The following is a 22,641-nucleotide window of genomic DNA, read 5'->3' as shown; positions in this document are numbered from 1 at the left end:
AACAAAACTCTCAGAACAGCCCCCCAGCTGTCAAAGTTAAAGAGGATGACTATTTTCAATAAGTATACTTAAGCAGCTAAACACAGTAGAAACTAAAAAAATACATCCCAGATTAAATTCAAGAGTTGTGTACCCCTAAGAGAATTCAGTTTAAAAATCTCTGGGGACACAGTTCAGAGGGTGAAGTGCATGCAGAAACGTGCAGTCCTGGGGCATGAGTGTAAGCTCAGTACAAGGCAAGGGGGAGCAGGGATGGGGGTGGGGGGTGGGCTGGGATAGAAGCAGAAGGCTCAGCAGTTCAATGTCATCCTTACCTACAAATGAACTTGAGGGTAGCCTGGGCTGCCTAAGACCCTGTCTGAAAAAGGGGGAGGGGGTGAGAAAGAGACTCTCATTATACAAATGAGAAATTGTCTGTAATCGACTTCCAATTGAAAAGATCTGAGGATAAATATGAATATGGGCAGGTAATCTGCTGGCAAGCTTTATTTTGCTGTTCCTTTTTTTTTTTTTTTTTTTTTTTGAGACAGGGTTTCTCTGTGTAGCCCTGGCTGTCCTGGAACTTACTCTGTAGACCAGGCTGGCCTCGAACTCAGAAATCTGCCTGCCTCTGCCTCCCTAGCACTAGCTGCTCTACCAGAGGTCCTGAGTTCAATTCCCAGCAACCACATAGTGGCTTGTAACCATCTGTAGTGGGATCTGATGCCCTCTCCTGGTGTGTCTGAAGACAGCTACAGTGTATTCATATACATAAGTAAACCTTTAAAAAAAAAAAAAAAAGGATGTAGTATACTGGTAAACTTTTACCCATTCTCACTAACCACATCAGCAATTCACTTATGCAAGTATCTCTTTCAATGATGTGTGTGCATGCATGCAGTTACTAGTGTATTATATATATGTATATATAGTATTTATTTATATATGCATATATATGTATCTATACATAAAACAAAAGGAGAGATGTAAAACAGACATTTCTAGTACCTGGTCTGTTTTTAATTTCTGTATAAAAATGTTTTTATGCTTACATTTTCAGAGTTATCAGGCCTCTCGCATGGTGTAAAACACTGGAAGCAGACACACGAGGCCGAACTGACTTGCAGAAGATGGGTGAAGGTCAGTGAGGTTTACAGTTGTTACAGCTGCCTGGTAAGCTGAACTAGCCTCACATTTGAGAAGCATGCATTTCTGATTTTTTCAAATTGCTGACTGCACTTCAAACAAAAATTAGCACTCAGTAAACAGAGACATGAAAGTTTAAAGTACTATAGTTTTATTTCTCAAAGTGGACCCAAACCCAGGAATATATCCTAGACATTAAATTTTATACAATTTTGCTTTAAAACTGTGCAAAATATGCTTGGGTGATAAACATTACATTCTATATATTTCCATGTACATGTTTTTATTCCTGAAATACAATAATGGAGGCTGCATCAGCCATGTCCCACAATCACACCGTAATTACAGTAAACTAGTGACGTTTAATCTTGTTTTCATCAAGTTTGGTTTCTGCTGGTACTGTGGACTAAACCCACAGCCTTGTGAATGCTAGGCAAATACCCTACCACTGAGCTATACTCTTGGACTTTTTAAGATCCTTTGTGCTGGAGGGGAGCAAAGCAGGACTTACGAGGTTGCCCAGGCAGACTTTGAGCATGTGGTCCTCTTGCTTCAGCCTCCTGAGTATGTGGGATTATAGCCCTGTGCCACTAGACCCAGCTCCACAGTCTGCAGGCTTTGTTACATGCTGTTCTCCTGGGCATTAACCTCTTAAAAGGCAGCATGACCTAGCAAGGACCATCAATGCCAACAGTGTTGACATGTGAGGTCTATCATAATAGGAAACTGTACAGAGAAGTGTTAAGACCTATGTACCCAATTCTCACTCACCAGACAAACCACAAGCACCAAGCACTCTCTTATACAGCAAGTTTGGCGTCCAGTAGTTCTTGACCATGTCTGGATGCCCAGAAATGCTACCTGTTACTTGACTCAGGGCTGGTCTAGTCCACCCACTCTCATTCAAAAGGACTCTGGATTTTCACTGTGGTCTCTGGTGTTTCATGACTACAATCCTTATGTGGATTCTTAATGAGAGCAGAGTATGTTGTGTGAGCACCTAGTCAGATGTGAAAACGAGCATTCAAGCAGGGTTTGTGTGCATGCGCATCATCAGGTCTCTCAAACACCTGCCTGCGCTAAGCATCTGTAAAAATAAACTAGTATAGCTATTATTTGTTTCTACAGAATAAAACGAAGATCTAGAACTCTGACAATGAAATATTAATGTATTTATTGCTAGGTGCATGAATACCACACAATGTACGTGCAAGTCACTGTTCTTTGCACATGGGTTCTGGAGACAGATGGAACTCGGGCTTGTAAGACAAGCCTCTGTGCCCACTGAGCCATCTTACACAGCTCAAAACAGAACAATTTTAAAGGCAATGCTGAACTCAGATGCAAGGGGCTCGTTCATGCATCAGAACAATCAAACACTTCCACTAATCCATTACAACTCATGCAGAATTTGGAAGACTTAGATATTTCAAAATACTGAGCCAAAAAAGAACAAGAATGTTGTTGCTTCAACCCAGCCTGTGGAAATAACGTGCTAAACTTTAATTATGAGAGGATCCTGACACTAGGAGTACTCACTCTCCAGGGTGGAATTTTAGACTGGTACCAGTTGGCTAAGAGTGATTGCTGGACACATTAAGAGTACCACGTAGACTTTGCCAAACTTATTAAACAATGACAGTCACTTGAGTCAAGGAACTTCACACACACACACACACACACAGAGTCACAGAAAATAAAAAGGAATGCCTAAGACTAGAGTGATCCCTGATAGACCCACTTTTTACCTCTCCCAACATTACTTTTGAGATTAGTGGTTCTCAAAGGTTATTATGCAAAGCCCTACAGGGTATATTTTGAAGATGGATTACCTGGTTCCATAGCCAGAACTGACTCTGTGTCTCAGGAAAGGTCAGAAAGGCCTCCTCCACAAACACACAGGTGATTCTAATGCATCGGTTTCCAAGTACCCTGAAAACACTAGTCAAGACAAGGCTTTTCCTAGATCATGCATTCATGGATCTCTTAAGTCCCTGGCATTTTCTCCTTATATGAATCTTTAATTTGCTCAGGACATTAACCATCTAATTTCCTCCCAACAGGCTTGCCTTCAAGAAAAGTAGTGGCTTTGGGGAGCAGAACATACAGAGTTAGCTCCAATTTCACCTACTATTTAAAAAACAAAACAAAATAGAAGTCCAACAGTATAGTTTCTGCAGAGGGTTCCAACATGTTTTATTTTTGCAGACCACTCACTGGTGCATACTTTCAAGGACCAACATCATATAGATTCCTATAGTGTCCAATTAGTGTTCTTCAGTGACAAGTTTCCTCTGCTGGGGCCAGACTCTGATGGCTTCAGTTCCAGTGAGAGGTACGTACAGGAGATCCTGGGGACACAAGCACGTGGCAGCCTCTTCCTTCCACAGTTCCATTGGTCCAGTGGCGGTTTTCTGGTGTTCCGTGTTGAGGAATGAGGTTGGGTGAGTTTGCAAAGCTCAGCTTTGGGGCCTGTCCTGTTAGTAGGAAGCCCTGTGAGACCTGAAGACTTGGTGCTTTTTCTCTTTTGAAGTCAGGCGTTTGAGGACTCGGTGCCCTTGTGCTTAAAGACGGGAATCCCCCAGCTGCTTAACAGGTAAGGAAGAAAAGGGAGCCTGTTTTTAAGAAACACAGATTAACACCTTTGTAGATTGCCTATTTGTTCTAGAACTACAAAATTTAATTCAAGAAAATATAGGTCCCGTGAAAGACTTAAAAGTTTATAAAACTAAAATCTAGTTTCCCCCAATAAATTGTATTTTAGGCAAAACCCTCCCAAATGCTTCTAAAATAATACTAAAAAGGGCATCTGATTATACAAGAGCAATTAAAAAAATTAAATATTTATTTGAATAACAACTTTTATGTTGGAGCTGCAATGTTGACAATGCAGGTTTTAAACACAAATCACAGAATTCGTGCACAAATAAGCATGGGCGCCAAGACAAGATGGTGCTAAGACTTGGGCTAAAGAGCTGCTGATTTTAAACAAGAGGCCTGGAATCACAATACAAAATATAAAATGTATTCAACACTACCATCCATACAACAGTCCTTAGTATTGATTATATTTAAAAATTATTTGTGAAGTAAATTAGATATTGAATTATAAATGAGTATTATACATGAACCCCCGCATCAGAAGGCAGTTCCTCGTCGCACTATAGAACCTAAGAACATTGCAAAAGGTATCCTTTTTCCTATTGGTAAAAACCATTAATGGTATTGCTGCAAGTCTCAGGAAAGCTTTGTTTGTTCTAAAAGAACATTTCTTTTTTGTATTCCAAGTGCATTCCATGCCAAGCAAAGCACCTGCCATACTGAACGGAGAGAGCTACTGGATAAAGAAGTCCCTCAAGTTATTAGACTCAACTTTACAAATTAAACACTCAAAGGAGCCATGCAACCCTGACTACGGGGAGACCGTCAAGTCACTCACCTATTCTGTCTTTCTAGACTTGAAAACAGACCAGACTGATATGATAGGCAGACATGAGAAGACACAGAAGGCTAGTGGCACTCCACTCAGCAATGCCCATGTGGCAGAAAAGCACCTTTAGAGAGCGCCTATGTGGCAAGAGACACGCAGCTAAAGATTCAAAATGAATCAACAGGATTGGATAACAGTATCATTCTCAACTCAGGAGCTGCCTGGAGGCTGGGTGCATCTTCAGTTAATGTAACAGGAAAAGAAGGCCATGGATTTCATTTTATTAATTGCATCCACTCATGAACCGACCTAGGGTCACCAGATGTGTAGACACAATGAGATTTTGTTGTTCTTAGAGTCTTTAATTGAAGTGATGATAAAGGAAATAGATCTATTTAAAAACAAAATCAAATAGCTCTGTCTGGATTAGGAGGTGGCACCAGGTGTGGGGTTCACGTTTTGCGTGGCTACTTGAGGTGCGACTTCAATAATCCGAGGCTTGTCGATGATCCTGGCTGTGCGGTTGCCCTTCTCCACAATCCCAATAATCCATGCTTGGTGCCCTTCACCGTATTTGGGGGACTTGATCTCTGCGCAGAACCGAGCTGCTTGCTCACGGGGTAGACAGATCAGCAGGCCTCCTGGCGAAGAAAGAAGAGTTACTCTGTGTGGCTGGGAGAGTGGGCGGCTTCCTGGGCCTCCAGCAAAACTGACACTCTGGGAATGAGCTAAACCATCTGTTGGTAAACCGTTACTGTAACGACCTAGCTAAGGTCAAACTGAAAATGTCTCACAAGGGACGGCCCCTTCCACTTTGCACGACGGAAGAGCAAGGTGTGTGGGGTCAGAGTCCCACATTCCACTCTACCCTAGGAGATGCACACAAGAGAAGGCTCCTCTCATTGTGCTCCCAGCCCGGCTCCTCCAAGGATGCTTTTAAGCTTTATTTGAAACTTAAGATATCTGGCACTGGCCTCGACTCTTAACTTTCCGCGAATCACAAAAATATACCAATTTTCCTTCCTGTTTCTAGCTTGAGCTGACCTCACACTTGAAGTCATCCTCCTGCCTCTGCCTCTTGAATACTAGGACTACAAGCACGGCAAGACACACCTGGCTCTTTCATTTTTTGAGACCAACTGGGCCTTTCTATGATATAGAGGTCAGCCTCAGCCTTGTAACCATCCTGCCTCTGCTTCCTAAGGAGTGGAAATGCTGTGCTAAACACCAAATTTAAATGCTAAACAAAACAAAAGAAACCCCACAAAGGAAACAATCCAGTTTGTTTAATCTTTTTTTTTTTTTTTTTTTTTTTTTNAGCCCTGGCTGTCCTGGAACTCACTTTGTAGACCAGGCTGCCTCTGCCTCCCGAGTGCTGGGATTAAAGGCGTGCGCCACCACGCCCGGCTCAGTTTGTTTAATCTTATCTGTGTTGGAGTTCAAGGATTTAAGTTTCCAGAGACTCAAACTCAGAATCAAACCTGTCTTTCCTGAGCTCCCATCTTCCATACCACTATTAAAAGAGGAGAACACAGGTATACTCAATTCAAAACAGCAACTCAGTCATTCTGGAGGGAACTGCAGACTCCCAGCAGAGGATGGTATGGGTGTCAGGCTCAGAGCTGAACTCTCAGGAATAGGGAACAGGCCCCCCCTCCTTTTTTTTTTTTTTACCTGACGTCTCTGGGCAGGTCCCGTGCATTAGGCCAAACATGTTTCCGCAGGCTTTGCTCACAGCGGCCATCTTCGCCAGCACAGGAAGATTGTGAATCACAAAGGATACCTCATTCCTCTGTTGCTTGGCCAGGTTCTGTGCGTGGCCCAGAATCCCGAAGCCGGTGATGTCAGTGGCTGCATGAGCATTGAATGTGTGCATAAGGCCTGCAGCTGAGAGAGGCAGAGGCATTATGTGAGAAACCCCACCTTTATGTGCACGCCAGAGACTGGAGCCCAAGCCCTCATGAAACCGGCAAGCACTGCCTCAACTGAGCTGGTTCCCAAGCTCATCCATCACCTTGCTGGGGTGGGCAGAGTGACGTCATCAAAGTACACTCAACACCCAGTTTGCTTTCTTTTGGATAATACAAGACTTCTTCTTCTTCTTCTTCTTCTTCTTCTTCTTCTTCTTCTTCTTCTTCTTCTCCTTCTTCTTCTTTTTTTGTTTTGTTTTGTTTTGTTTTGTTTTTTTTGAGACAGGGTTTCTCTGTATAGCACTGGCTGGCCTGGAACTCACTTTGTAGACCAGGCTGGCCTCGAACTCAAGAAATCTGCCTGCTTCTGCCTCCCGAGTACTGGGATTAAAGGCATGCGCCACCACGCCCAGCAGTATAAGACTGTTACTTTTTTTTTTTTTAAATATAAGAAGTCACCTCCAAGCCCACTATCACCTCAACTTTCCTCTCTGCCACGCTCCTGGAGGCCTACAGTTGTCTGCTATACTCAGATCTATAGCTTTGTAAGTGACTTTCTAGGAAAGAGAAAGGCCTTTGAATTCATTGCTGCATATGGAAATCAACTTGTTCCAGCACCACCTGCTGAAAAGCCCACCTTGCCTCGGCTGCTCTGGCTCCACTCCACGGCCAGACAGCCAGATGTCAGTGTGCCTGTGGTAACACAGTTCCTCTTTGTTTGTTCCTTCCATCCTTCCTTCCTTCTTTCTTAAAGATTTACTTTGTTATTCTATGGAAGCATACCCCGTCACTGAGTAAGCAGTGGCTTGTGTGCGTGCACAGCCCTGACCACCATCTAAGGCAACACCAGGAAGCTGCAAGGAAATTTGTAATACCTAAACATGCGAATGGAAGCTGTTCTGGGTGGATGACTATATATCATTTTCTTCTGTACTTTGCTTTTTTTTTTGTTTATTTATTTTACGTCTACGAATACACTGTAGCTGTGCAGATGGTTGTGAACCATCATGTGGTTGCTGGGAATTGAACTCAGGACCTCTGTTAACTCTTGCAAGCTTTATATGCCCCAGTACAGGGGAAGACCAGGGCCAAGAAGTGGGAGTGGGTGGGTAGGGGAGCAGGGCGGGGGGGGGGGGGGTATAGGGGACTTTTGGAATAGCATTTGAAATGTAAATGAAGAAAATATCTAATAAAAAATTAAAAAAAAAAAAAGAAGAAGAAGAAAATTGAAACAACAAGAAGCTCTTTTCTCTCAGAAGCATACAGTCCCATCCCTTTTTTCCTTCCAGGTACTCTGCCCAGGCTGGCAATAAACGACTTTACACCCAGGCAGGCTTTGACCTCTGAGCCTCTTTCATAAATATATTTGTGAATATATTTATTCACAAATATTTATTCACATATATTTTTTATTCACATATATTTATTCATAAATATATTTGTGACTTGGGCCTTCTTGTTCTATCTGAGTTAATGTGTATAAATGACAGAGTCTATGCCTGGGCTGTGTCATAAGCAATGTCATAATCATAATGTGTTGGCTTGGCATGTCTGCTTGTTCGGCACCAGCTTAGCTGTGCTCTACTGCCAAATGTGGCAATTCTCTACACAGCCAATTACAACACTAGTAGCTGGTGAAATGGTTCAGCGGGTAAAGCCTTTGCCATGCAAACAAGGCCCCCGAGTTCAGACCCCCAGAATGGACACAGGCCAATGCAGCATCTGCATTTCTAGCATTCCTAAGGGGAGACAGGGACAGAAGAATTTCCCAGAAGTTCATAGATCTGTTACACAAAGCAGTGAACAAGAGACCTGTGTCACACAAAGTTGAAGGTGAAGACCAATGGAGAGGATCCTCACCTTCCCAGACTTCCCCCTAAGCTCCCAAGCATACACATGCCCACATGCACACAGGTGAATTCTCAATGGTGCTGACTGAGGGCTGGGGAGGAGAGCAGTGTGTAATCAACTAAGACAGTGCTTAGGGCTTCTAAAAGACCCCCTGCTCAATTATAAAACAGTAAGTAGTGTGAACATCAAAAGAGTATACGAGCCCGGCGTGGTGGCGCACGCCTTTAATCTCAGCACTCAGGAGGCAGAGGCAGGCGGATTTCTGAGTTAGAGGCCAGCCTGGTCTACAAAGTGAGTTCCAGGCCAGCCAGAGCTATACAGAGAAACCCTGTCTCGAAAAACCAAAGAGTATACGATGCTTAAAGTAGGTGCTGGAGAGATGGCTCAGAAGAGAAGCCATTTTTAGAGAACATGCCAAGGTCCGTGGAGGCCAGTCCAGGCTATATGATTTGAAGTAAAAAAACAAAACAACTTTGGAGACTCATTGTTAGAAGTCTCTGAGGAAGGTGGGACATAGTGGTGTGCACTTTTAATCCCAGACCTGAGACAGAGGTGGACTGATATCGGGAGTCACTAGTTAGCTAAAGCTATTCGATAGTCCACTGTCTTTAGGATGTTAGCTCCCCAGGAATGCCTTACTCTTCTTATCACAGAAAAACAGCTAGGCTCTCTCATGGCTGACTAGTCTCACAACTGCAATGTGGCAAGTGACAGGCTTATTAGTAGGCCATAATCTCTAAGAGTAATCTTGGTTGTAATTTGATCAGTGTGAGGGGCAGGGGAGGTGTGAGGGGGAGGGGAGGTCTGACGGTACACACTGTACACATGAGTAGAGACACTCAATCGGAGCATGGAAAGTTAAACAAAAGGAGACCCACTGTCAACATGCTATGTAACGAATGTCCTAGCTAAGTCAATACCCTGGATGTACAAACTTAGATCCAGTTTGAAGGGTCTTACCATGAGTAGCTGGGACATCTTTGTGTCAAATAACACAAAGTGGGAAAATTCTTATGACTTATAGTCATAAGTTATAATTCTTATAACTACACAAATGACACTCCATGGTACATCCAAATTCAGTTTCCAAATGCTTTGTTTTTCTTGTAATGAACAGCTGGCTTTAGGGTTGGCTTTCCTTGACACACTGTGACAACACCTATAGGCAAAACCTGCTCAGCCAGAGCAATTTATTTACATCCCTTATTTACATATATTTTATATATGGCCAAAAAAGCTATTTCACTACAGCTAAGACAATACTTAGGGCCAGGGAGAAAGTATGGATTGAATCAGTCAGTAAAAATACAGATTTAATCCACAGGACCCAAGTCAAAAACCTGGACACGGTGCTACACGCTGAGGAGGCACAGACAAGAGGGTACCCAGAGCTTCTGGCCAGCAGCCTAGCCTAAGCGTGAGCTCCAGGTCAGTGACCCCCATGTTAAAAAACAAGGTGAAGGAACGCAAAGTTGACTTTTGCCCTCTCTGTACACACATGCACGTACCCACCTACACAAACACACACATGCATACACATCTATGAAAGATTTGACTACTATATAGCACCTGATTTGTGACTTTTTAATACATAACCAAAAAGAAAAACAATCCTACACAATAAGATTATTTATATCTCTCCATTCAAGTAAAGCAAGCCACTATCCCTTAACTCCTTTAAAGTTAGGTTTTAACGCCTGTGCAGAAGCTGGAATGAGTAATGGCCACCACAGGCTCATACATTCAAATACTGGTCGCGGGTAGGTGGAACTGTTTTGGAAGGATTAAGAGGGTGGCCTTGTTGGAGGAGGTGTGTCCCGGAATAAGCATTAAGGTTTCAGAAGCCCACATCACTCTCAGTGAGCTATCCCCGCCCCTCTCCTGCTCGTGGATAAGGATGCAGGATGTAGGCTCTCAGGTACTGCAACAGGCTCCTGCCATGACAGTAAACAGACTCACCCCCTGAAACTGTACGGATACGGGGTTTTGTCACAGCAACAGAAAAGTAGCTAAGAGTCCATTTCACAATTGAAAGGGCAAACTGTTTCTACTAATTTTTTTTTTTTTAAAGATTTATTTATAGCTGGGCGTGGTGGCACATGCCTTTAATCCCAACACTCGGGAGGCAGAGGCAGGCGGATTTCTGAGTTCGAGGCCAGCCTGGTCTACAGAGTGAGNCAGGCGGATTTCTGAGTTCGAGGCCAGCCTGGTCTACAGAGTGAGTTCCAGGACAGCCAAGGCTACACAGAGAAACCCTGTCTCAAAAAACCAAAAAAATAAAAATAAAAATAAAAAAATTATTTATTATGTATATAGCATTCTGCCTGCATGTATGCCTGAAGACCAGAAGAGAGCGTCGGAACCCATTACAGATGGTTGTAAGCCACCATGTGGTTGCTGGGAACTGAACTCAGGACCTCTGGAAGAGCAGCCAGTGCTCTTAACCGCTGAGCCATCTCTCCAGCCCCTCTACTAAATTTTTAAAAAATTAACTAGAAATTATTTCTAAATTATGTCCATGTCTGTGTGAATATGCACACGATGGCAAGTGCTCCTGACAGCCAACCACCCACTCTGAGCCTCTGCAAGCAGGTGGCCCTCCTAACTGCAAAGTCATCTCCAGCCCACCCCGCGGGACTCTCAAAGCACACACGACAACTAGCTTGAAGGAGGAGGGGACATGCAGACAGACACTGTAGTAGCCACAGTTAACACTGTTTTACTGAGAACATGTCGTATGTAGGTTCTCCTTAACTTACCACAGGGTTCAATCAACTGAGGTCACTTTGACATTAACAAGTTGAAAAGCTGTCATAAATGAAACTGTAAATGAAACCCTACCTGCCTACAGATTCCCAGCAGTAACCTATGGGACCAAAGCAGACACCAAGAGAAGTGTAGTCACCAGTCACCTTCTTCCCCTGGCCTCAATTTCCTTATGTTGCATGACTGAAGACTTGAGGAGAAAAACAAAAAAAAAACCCCACTATGCACAAAGACTGGATGCAGCCGATATCCTCAAGTTCCCATCTAATATGCTCTTTCTCAGAACCTTTGCTAAGCACAATGGCTTCTGCCCCATACCTGTCCTGTTGAGCCGGGCCATGTTCATCATTGCCTCTTGGTATGCCAACTCTACGTCTTCTTGGGTGACCACTAGCTTAATTTTATTCCATTTTTCGGGCTAGCCATAGGAACACAGGTGAGAGAGAGAGAAAAAGAAAACGTGATTCAGTTTTACTTCTAACCATGTGCAAAATGAATACTTTCCCTAGTCATCCTCTGGGACCGGGCATGTCAATGTGTGTACACATTGCCGATGACCAAGCCCAGGATCCCACACATATCCCGAATCTGCTGCACCACCGAGCCACACCCCAGTCACTGGGAATTTTATTTACCTAGTTGTCAAAACATAGAAGTGCTTTAAGTCGATACTCTTCAGTGATTAGTGTTTTTTCAGGGGACCTATCATTCTGTCTTCAGCTTATCTCACATTTCTGTAGTAAATATCCTAGCTTGTTGGGTATGTACACCTAACGGGCACACAGCTGCACCCTTCTCTCATCTGGCAGGTGTAATTAACACTGTTTTGAAGGGTTGAGATGTCAGGCAAGAGCCTGCCTGGTATTCACAAAGCCTCGAGCTCTACAAGAACAGAAGAGAATTTCCCTTCCCATCTCCTCTACTAGGTTGATGGCGTCTGATTTTACATTATACCTTTTCTACTTTAACTGACTCCTGTAGGGAAGCTATTTTGATACAAACAGACGTGAAATTTTCAGCTGTCCATGCTGAGGACGGCTTTGGGTAAGCAAATAAAGTCATCAGTAAAAGGAAAAAGGCCTCTGTCTGTGTGATTTTGAAAGAAGCTAGCTTTCATCATGATGCAAAGGTTCATGGCACAAGGAACTACAGACCACTAATTGCTCTCTGTGGCATGCATCTTCACTTACATGTTTTGAACACTATATAAACAAAACCTGAGGTGCTGAGGTCAGAACCTGCCTAACAAACATAAGGCTGAGCTTGGTCCCCAGTGTCACAGAACCCAGTACTTCCCAGCCACTGTTAGACATTAGGAATAACTTGATCTATCCTTAATCCCATCATTCCCAGCACTCTCAGAAGTAACACCTACTCTGATATCTGTATCTATCATTCTTTGCCTGTCAAAACCCAGGATCCTTAGATGACAGATTCTAAAACTATATGACAATGCCCCTAACCTTTATTAAAGAAACAAAACATTATGCTATTACACTGCATTTGGAACTTGCTTTTTAAAATTCTGAATATTTGCCAAAAAATCAATAATAAAGCAATGATGTGTGAAGCAGACGTAGAGACAGTGCAGGCTACCCAGCCATACTAGACCAGACAGCACCTCTGTAGACTGCCCCTGCAGCAATTTCCCAGACTGCTTCACATTACTGAGGAAGGGGGAAAGTAAGTAAATAATATGGCCATTTTTATGATTATATATATTTTTTTCAAGACAGGGTATCTTTGTGTCCCCCTGGCTATCCTGGAACTCGTTGTATAGACCACGATGGCCTTGACCTCACAGAGGTCTGCCTGCCTCTGCCTCCTGAGTGCCGGGATTAAAGCCATGCATCACTTCTGCCCAGTGAGAATTTTTTATATTTTATGTATCTGGGTGTTGTGCCTATAGGTATGTCTATGCACCATATGCACGGAGTGTCCAGAATGGCCAAAAGCAGGCACTGGATCCCCTGGAACTGGAGTTACAGACTTTTCTTAGCCACCATGTGGCAGGGAGAAGAGCGGTCTGTGTTTTTAACTGCTGAGACACCCCCTCTCTAGTCCCAAGGGTTCTTACTGGCTACATCAAGTCAAGACAAATGGCCAGTAAGTGATTAAGTCTTTATCATTTTTCCAACTGTTCCTCCAGACTGGTAAGTTTCAGATGAGAGTTGTGGAAACTAAGCATGCCATGATATGTGAGGGCACGGCAAAATCCCAGTCACTGTGGACTGTTCCGGAGACATGGCAGGGGGTCAGTGCTTAAGAAACAGACCCTCCTGCCTGTCCTCCACTACACATACTACATTTGTATGTCCTTCACTATTAATCAACTTAAAGACAACATGAACATATCACAGTAACCTCAAACTCTAGGGCTGCAGAGATGGCTCAGTGGGTAAGAGCACTGAGTTCAATTCCCAACAACCACATGGTGGCTCACCACCATCTGTAATGGGATGTGATGCCCTCTTGTGGGGTGTGTGAAGACAGCTACAGTGTACTCATATACATAAAATAAGTAAATAAAAATTAAAAAACAAAAAACACACACACAACAAAAAAACCCCAAACTCCATGACAATTATGTCAACACCTGACCTGATTCCTCAAGCTGGGACTCACATCCTTTAAACATTATATGGCTTAAATTTTCATTTATGAGAATATGGATAATTCACCTAAGGACTTTACTGATAATCTTACGGGGGGGGTAAAGTTTAAAGTTTTCACTTCACAAGTCCCCACCCCCCACCCCCGTTTCAAACAAAACAAAGCACAAAGCACTCTGAAACTAAAGAGCAACTGTGAGAGCTAATTGTCCCACTCACCGCCACTCTCAGCCCAGCCAGTCCTGAACCGCTTTTACTTACAATATCTAGCCACTGGTGCACAGCAACTGCAACCTGTGTCCCCAGGGGCTTTGTCAATACCAGCACATCCCCAGGTACTGCATTATCTGGCCTGCGGAAAAGAAAGAGAGTATGTTCTGATCAAACTAACTAAGGAGGCAATATTAAAGCAAAAAGGGAATCTTGTTTAAAATAAATGTTTTGCACCAATTCTTCCTTTCCTGTGTGTGTGTGTGTGTGTGTATGCACACGTATGTGGGTTAGGTGGAAGCCAGAAGTCAATATTGGACAATATCTTCAATATTTTCCAGCTTAGTTTTTTGAAATAAGGTCTCTCACTGGGCCCAGGACATACCATTTTGGCTAGTGAGCTCCAGGGACTTGTCTGTGTCTGTCTTCCCTGATGGGAATACAGGTGAGCACTGCCAATAACTAGCTTTTATGTGGCTGCTGGCCCTACATAGATGCAGGATGCTTAATGGGCATGTCATCAGCTACTGGAGTAAAAGGAGCTTCCACTAATTAAAAGATGGCTAAACATGAACAATGTGCTCAACTTCTCTCTTCTGAGCAAGGTTACGGTGCTACTCACTTGTCACCTCAGCTGCCTGGGAGACTAGGGCAGGGAGAGCAAAGCCTGTGTGACATGGCAGCCCTAAGGAACAAGTTAAAGGGAGAGACTTGGGGGGCGGGGGTTTTGATGGGTAGATATCTGCGGATGTAGCCAACGGCAGAGCCACTGCCTTCCACACTCAGGTCTGGGGTTCAACTCCCTATTATGGAAAAGCAAGCAAGCAAACCCCACCAAGCAGAACAGCAGAGACCAGGTCTGCAAACCCAGGCGCTATCCATCTGGGGATCGGGCTGTTTGCTCACCGCTGTGGAGTGGAACCTGGCAGTGCCTTTATGCCAGGCAGGCGCTCAGCATTACTGACACACCCCACCTGATGTAGGGACTCTTAGAACTAGTCCTAATGACCTGCTCCAAGGTTATGCCTGGAACATTAGTTACAGCATCAAAATGATGAAACACCAATAGCAAATACACAAAACTAACAGGAGGGGAGTCTGGTGGGAAACTTGAGCCTCTACACAGATCACGACCACTGGACAGTAGATTCTTTCCACATCTTTTACATTCTGACCCAGGTCAGCATACTACCTGCTAGTTACTAATTAAGAGCTGAAGTGAGGGTTAGCCAATGGCTTAGTGGGTGCTTGCCACCAACTCTCTGGACCTGGTTGCCACCAACTCTCAGAACCTGGGCTCAATTTCCTAGGACTCCCCAGGAAAGAAGAATCAGCTCCTTCAAGTGGTTCTCCACCACACATATCAATCAATCGATGTAAACCAAATAAATGAAGGACAGGGTACCCCTCTGAACATTAAACATGGAAAGTGACAATCTATGTTGAAATCCATCTCTAAAGGATACAGAGAAATGTTTTCTCACCCCAAACAAAGCTGTAAGACAAGATGCTTGCCATCACTACTCATTAAAGAAACACAAGTCAAAGCCACATGGGATGGCACCTACGCTCACTATCTAGTTCTGAGCAGAAGGAGAATGGCATCATAACACACCTTCTAGATGGGATGTGGAGAACTTGGGTCTGTACACACACAAAATAGCAAAACAAAACCTTACTTGAAGGGGGGTTATAGTAATAGGAGAAAACAACTCAAAAGTCTACCAATCAACAGACAAACTTGTGGTATATACAGACAACAGCTTACTAGGCCATAACAAAGTACTATGGTAGTGGTGTCATACACCTTTGACCCCAGAACATGGGAGGTGGAGGCAGATGGACCTCTGTGAGTTCAAGGCTAGCCTAGTCTACAGAAAAAAGTCCCAAGACAGCCATGACTACATAGAGAAACTCACTCTTAAAAAACAAAACAAACAGGGCTGAAGAGATGGCTCAGCAGGTAAGAGCACTGACTGCTCTTCCAGAGGTTCTGGGTTCAATTCCCAGCCACCACATGGTGGCTCACAACCATCTGTAATGGATCTGATGCCCTCTTCTGATGTGTCTGAAGAAAGCTACAGTGTACTCATATACATAAAATAAACAAATCTTAAAAAAACAAAACAGAACAAAAACGTTAAAAAAAAAGCACCATGGATTTGTGTTACAACTTGATGACGTGAGAGTGAGTAAAGCCCGGTACAAAATGTCCATTTATCACAGTGCTCAGAGCAGGCCACCCTTACAGACAAAGAGCAGCTTACTAATGTCCAGAACACTGCGGGAAGGGCAGACTAGAAATGTCTGCAAATGAGGACAGGCGTGGGTGAGGGAAGCAAAGGCTCTGGGTGCTGGACGGGTGACGCTCATTCAAGCCTGCACCACAAACCAATGAACTGTACACTTAAAACACGGACACAGAGGTAGAGCTCATGGTGCAGTACCTGCTTAGCAGACACAACCACCTGTGTTCAATCCCAGGTACAAGAAACCAAACAAATGAGAAGAGCTGTGGAGGTGGCCCTTACCCACAACTCTCAGACTGAGCAGGTGAGGCAGGAGGGTGAGTTTGAGGTCAGCATGAGATACAAAGTGATACCTCGTTTCAAACCCAAACCAGAAAATAGACACATGAAACACTGAATAACATGTTACATGTTTTTGTCACCTGAAATTTACAAAGTCTAAATTTGCTCAGGAACAGGATCAAAGTACTGACAAATGCAACAACATGCATGAATATAAAAACACTATGCTAATACAGGAAGTGAAACCAACCAAGATGTATCTGAAGGATCAGCAAGTGATAACCCCAGGGGGAGCTTCCACTCAGGGTGATCAAAGTGTTGAAGGGATCCTGGTGAGTCTATGCTTTGGAAAGGCCCAAACCCATTGAACTGCATACTCTAAATGAGTGACTTGTACAGCAACTGAATGACACCTTAATATACCTTATTTTTAGAGAGGTTGAGAGAAAACCAGGTTCTGACATGAACAAAAGCCAACTTACATGATAAATTCATTGGGCTGGCAGACCGTTGTGGCAACTCCTCCCAGAACAATCCAGGGGTTTAATACCGTTTGGCCGCCTGTTACAGAGGTTCCTGCTTCCTCTGCCGCATCTTTAAAACCCTGTATAATTAGCGGTATCACTTTATCCCTTTCCTAGGGTTTAAAAGGACAGAGATGAAAAGTCATGAATTCTGTTCAAACCCCAGAAAGGATGGTTCTACATTTGCAGTTATAAAGAGATAAAACCCTCTAGAGAACAGAAGCTGACAGACAGGGTAGAGTGCAATAAAGCAGGGGCATGTTCCCTGATGCAAGCATGCTGGCAAGTTACAAAGTGGATAACGAAGCCCAGTTTGTTTGTTTGTTTCTTTCTCCTTTTGTTTTTTTGAGACAGGGTTTCTCTGTGTAGCCCTGGCTGTCCTGGAACTCACTTTGTAGACCAGGCTGGCTTCGAGCTCAGAAATCCGCCTGCCTCTGCCTCCCAAGTGCTGGGATTAAAGGCATGCACTACCACTGCCCTGCAAAGCCCAGTTTCTTAACTGGTAGGGGTTATAATGTGCCATTTGCCCACAGGCCTGACCCAGACATGAGTGACTATTAGAGGTCAACTCTTGGCTGGTCCTGAAGAACACCAGACAAGCTAACCATACAAACACAGCCCTGTTTTCAAAAAGGATTTTGTTTGCCAAGAAGTGGGAAGACCTGCTGAGAGATTTGATGTGACACATCCCCAGAGAAGCCCTTCCTGTGAGAACTACTGCTTAAAGTGCAAACTGCTAGGAAAAAAGACCACAGACAACTGGGCTTTCTATCAGTAAATCATGACAAACTGATTGGGGAGTGCATACAGAAAGAGAAAAGAAATAAAAACACATCCTGCTAACAAAAACTAAATAACTGGGTCACAGAGATGGCTCAATGGTTGAGATTATGCATAGAAGTTTGATGCTCAGCACCCACATGGCAGCTCATAACTACCTCTAGCTGCAGTTCTAGGCACACATGCAGTAGACTCACGTACATGCTGGCAAATATTCATGCACATAAAATAAAATAAAATAACCTAAATAGGAATTCATCCTTGGTTCAAAGAACAGATAAAAGAACAGAGTGCCAGGAAGTAACAGAAATGCGAGCATGTGAAAGCAGGAGGGCCTTGACCTGAGCAGAGACTGACTGCTCGCTCCCTGGGGTCATGGGTTCTGAACCTGACCCATACATCTGGCACTAAGGGACTGTTAATGTAGCTAGGCTTTATTAAGTCTCCCCTTCACACACACACCCACACCCGCACCCCCACCCACACATGAGAGAGAGAGAGAGAGAGAGAGAAAGAGAGAGAGAGAGAGAGAGATAAGGAGCAGGTGGGAGAAGAAGAGGCGAGGTGCTCATTTGAATTTACAGATAGATGCCCCAAAGTGGAAAGCTGCAATACTGAAGGCCATGTCTGTAAATTCAAAACAAAGTGAAACCAAAGACTGGTGAGTGTATCTGTGACTTACCCGGTCAGTCATTTTATTACTGACTCCAAGGAGCATCAGCATATTGTCACACTCTGTGACACCCATTGCATAGAGGTCACTGAGGACATTGGCACATGCTATCCTGCCCTAGGAAAGAGAGCAGAGATGTGAAAAAGCCAGGGATATTTTTTTCCATCTGTAGAACCATAGATGAGGCATACAAAACTCCAAGACCTTGGGAGTTTGCAGAAGGGCAGCTCCCAGACATGACTCTCAGCTGGCACCTTCACTGACCTGTCGGGCGCCCACTCACCCACAGGAGGAGAATAAAGAGTTCACATTTTTCCCATCTAAGATTCAGAGATCCAGCCCAAGATGGGGCAGGGTGGGGGATCAGGAAGAGAAGCAGTTAGTTAGCACCATGGTCTAGGAGAGAGGCCTGATACAGTCACTTCAAGGCAAGCTTGGAAGCCAGCACTCATCAGACCACAGGAAGTGTTGCCTCTGCTCTGGTTACAGAAAGATGATTTTTACATTGTTGGATTCAGAAACTTTTGCAGTTTCAAGATGAAAGAAGTAAATAGTAAACAAAAGTAGGAGAAATAAGAAACACACAGGCCTAAAGTAAAATTGAAATAGCATTTCCCAGTAAATTCTACTGCTTTATGAGAAGTTTAAACAACATCTAACAGGTCGTGCTAAGACTACTGCTCTGGAAGATTTTTAAATGTTAAGTTGTCATTGTCTAAATTATCTTTTTATAGACAGTAGAGAAAAATAACAGGGTTTTCTTCCGACACAGGATAATCCTCATGGACGCAGCGCATCATTTTCAGTTGCTGTGTGTGTTCTTGGGACCCGGGTAGCCTTCCCTGCAGCCTTCTGCAAGCCTGGCCAATGAGAAGAAGTCTAGAGACTGAGTCTCGGGCCATGAGGCAGACATGGAATAGCTATTCTCGCATGCTTCTAAGAGACACTGGAGAAGGACAGACTCTGGGTGATTTCTCTGCCACGTGTGCTCCTTCATTGAGAATGTACTTCCCATAGCCTCTACTCATACTGCACTCATTTTCCTACTCATGGCCAAGTCCTTACATGTGAAGTTTGATCCAGCGCCCCTCCCTGCAAACTAGGAAGAACAGCTGACATTTTTAAACAAGTGGGACATTCCCGTTCCTTCAGGGGTCTCTTGGTTGGTTAAATTCTAGGCAGAATAAAGACTGCTGGCTGTAGCATGTAACAAATGACTGGAAATGTGTCTGCACAGAGCATGACTAGTAGCTACAACTTTGTGGGTTTGAGCATGTGCATGCTATAGAGGACAGAAGTTGATGTCAGGTGTCTTCCTCAGTCACTCGACCTTATATTTCAAGACAAAATCTCTTATTGAACCTGGAGCTCAACAATTAGGCAGACTGGCTGGCCGGCAAGTCCCAGGAATTTTCCTGTCTGTTTCTAAGCATGAGTAGTACTACAGGTGTGTACAGCCACACTCGGCTTCTTACTTGGGGGCTGGGGGCTTCCTGCTTACACGGGGAAGTACTTTTTCCTTGCTGTGCCATCTCCCCTGCCTCAGTAGCTACAACATGAATGCCATGTCAGGTAGATCTCAGAGTGCCATGATACAGTGGTGAGTGTGCATGTAGGTGGCTGGGTAGCTGGTAACCAATTTACCCTGACATTTACAAGAATAAAAAAAGTTCAAGAAGCCCAGTTGTAAAGTAAATCAGGCATGGTGGTGCACACCTTTATTCTCAGCACTGGGAGGTAGAGGCAGGCAGATCTCTTGAGTGTGAGGCTCTAAACAGACAGTTCCAGGAAAGCCAGGGCTACACAGAAAAACCCTGCCTCAGGGGGAGTCAAACTGTGATGAAATTCTCAAGTTCCTCTACTGTGTGGGATGAAACTTTTAGAATCAGTGTTATTATGAAGTACAGCCAGAAACAGCCAGGAGCAGTAAATTTTACAAACATCAGAGAGATAGGTACAAGGAAAGAAAGCCGAGAACACCATCAGCCCTTAGTATCCTCTCAAAACAGCAGGTGCTGTTCTGCACACACTAGAAAGGCAGCAGGCAGATCCCTCTCCAGGCCACTTGGCTCATGAGAGGGACAGGTCAGCCTGCCACACAGGCAGGGGTCAGGGAACGGTAATATAATGTGGGTACAGCAAAAGTGGAAACACAAAAGCCAGACACAAAACCCAAACCCAAAGGCACATGCAAACCCAGACGAAGCCACAACTGAAGCATAAAGCATTTCCAATTACAAAAAAACCACAAACTTACCATCATGTAAGGGTCGTCGACGATGGGATAAATGTAATCTGTGGTTTGAACCAAGGAAAGCCCACCATGCCTCAGAGGAATGACGCAAGTATCCATCCCAATGCCTGGCAGGATCGACATGGCCAGCACCCAAAACATAAAAGGAGAAAAGAAAAGCGTTTAATCATGTATGAGCAGGACTTTGAGCAGGAAGGAATTCTACAAGACAGCAAACACACTGCCAACCAAACTATGTGTGTGCTATCAAGAAGCATTACTGAAATGACTGTGAGTCAGAACCAGCATAGGATGGAAGACATGAATTAACTGTTAATCAACAAGACTGCAAGACAGCATAAAACCTGACCCTTACTCAAGTCTCTAACACTTTATACTCCTGAACCCTGTGGCTGAAGCCCTGGCTATCCCGGATTCACCATGTGGGCTGGCCTCTAACTCACAAAACTCACCTGCTTCTGTCTACAAGTGCTGGGAATAAAGGCGCGTGTGCTATCAGACACGGTGCTGCATGAGGAAGTCCTACAAACGGAACCGCTAGCTATTCATTGATAGCTACTTTGATATTAACTACCTGGGTGTTATTATAACCTCCTAGATAGTATTTGTACCATATTCTCACACAGAAAATGGCAGTGAACATTACATTTAGCCTGAAGGAAACGATAAAAGACAAAGCAGAAATTCAAAGTTCCCAACCCAGTGTGACCAAAATCTGGGTAACTCAAGTCTTTGCTTTGTTTCTTCACCTTTGTGTATCCATACATACTTTCGTATATACACACGCGCACCCAGACACAGAAGTCAACATCTGGTTTCTTCCCAATCTTACTTTCACCTCATTTTTTAAGACAAGGCCTCTCACCGAACCTAGGAACTCAGCTTCAGCTAGGATGGCTCTCGGTGAAACATCATATTTCTTTTATCCAGCATTGTACTATAGTACTTGGTTTCAAAATCACTTCCCCCTCGAGTGGGCAAGTTGGGTCAATCTGATGCTGGAAAAATCTTTTGAAAGTTCAGGAGCCTATTCAAAGGATACCCAGCCCTAGATTATGGTTGACAATATGCTCGTTAGTTTTTGTCAACATGACACATATTGAAATTCAATTAACGAATTACCTCCATAGAACTGGCCTAGTGGGCATATCTGTGGGCATTTTCTTGGTTGCTGCCTAATTGATATAGGAGGGCCCATCCCACTGTGGGTAGTGTCATCCCTGAGCAGGTATCCTATGCTGCTTTAAAAAGCCGGGGGAACAAGCCAGCATGCAGTACTCCCCTTCCTTGGCTTTCCTTGATGAGGAAACACCTGTAAGCCAAATAAACCCTTTCCTCCCCACATTGCATTTGGTTATGGTGTTTATCACGGCAACAGAAAAGCAAACCAGAAAAGACTAGAACTTTCTCCATAAGGGACAAACAGTACGTAGCTCAGGCTTCTACTCCAGTGTCACCAAAGCAGCCACAAACATGTTGAGTGAGGCTGCATTCCAGTGCAATTTTCTTCACAAACACAGGGCAGGTCAGAGTTGTACCTGAGGCCACAACTCTGACGCACTAAGATAAAGGAGAGACCTTGGTAAGTGGGATCAGGGCCAGAACTCCTGCATGAAGTTCAGACTGGACAGGCTTAGGGAGGCACATGGAAGAGGATACTCTTTTGAAACCTGAGTAGGAGGCTGACAGGAAGAGCTCAAGGGGCCACACTGGCCTGTGAACATGATGAGGTTGATGCTATTGTATGTCACACAGGGTTACATGACTGACTAGGAGATGAAGCTCTACATAGAGGAGGCAAGCTTCCAGGAATATTACCAACAGGCCTTCACCACAGCATGGCTGTGGGGTATGGGGAGCTGGCTGGGGCTATAGCTCAGGCCAGAGTACGCGTCTAGCATTCATATAGCCCTGGGTTTGATATCTGTGTGTGTCTCTCTCTCTCTCTCTCTCTCTCTCTCTCTCTCTCTCTCTC

The 22,641-nt window shown here is 44.1% G+C and overlaps 1 protein-coding gene across 3 annotated transcripts in view; it reads right to left on the bottom strand.

The window, feature by feature from the left end:
* Nucleotides 1–1,259: 1,259 nt before the first annotated feature.
* Sephs1 (selenophosphate synthetase 1) overlaps nt 1,260–22,641 on the bottom strand; it is a 26,994-nt gene continuing 5,612 nt past the window's right edge. For 2 of the 3 annotated variants that reach the window (XM_021215515.1, XM_021215516.2), the window contains exons 3-9: nt 20,670–20,773; nt 18,422–18,529; nt 16,918–17,072; nt 13,956–14,046; nt 11,401–11,500; nt 6,230–6,442; nt 1,260–5,196 (exon numbers count right to left, since the gene is read on the bottom strand). In XM_021215515.1, the coding sequence (XP_021071174.1) occupies nt 4,982–5,196; nt 6,230–6,442; nt 11,401–11,500; nt 13,956–14,046; nt 16,918–17,072; nt 18,422–18,529; nt 20,670–20,773 (986 nt within the window). In that variant the 3' untranslated portion in view covers nt 1,260–4,981. The remainder of the gene's footprint in view (nt 5,197–6,229; nt 6,443–11,400; nt 11,501–13,955; nt 14,047–16,917; nt 17,073–18,421; nt 18,530–20,669; nt 20,774–22,641) is intronic. The other variant, XM_029547465.1, reaches the window with a different exon arrangement.

The sequence above is a fragment of the Mus pahari genome, chromosome 16 (assembly GCF_900095145.1).
Source record: "Mus pahari chromosome 16, PAHARI_EIJ_v1.1, whole genome shotgun sequence".
Classification (NCBI taxonomy): Eukaryota; Metazoa; Chordata; class Mammalia; order Rodentia; family Muridae; genus Mus; species Mus pahari.
The sequence above is the reverse complement of the archived record's forward strand: the minus strand, read 5'-3'. Positions and strand labels throughout refer to the sequence as shown.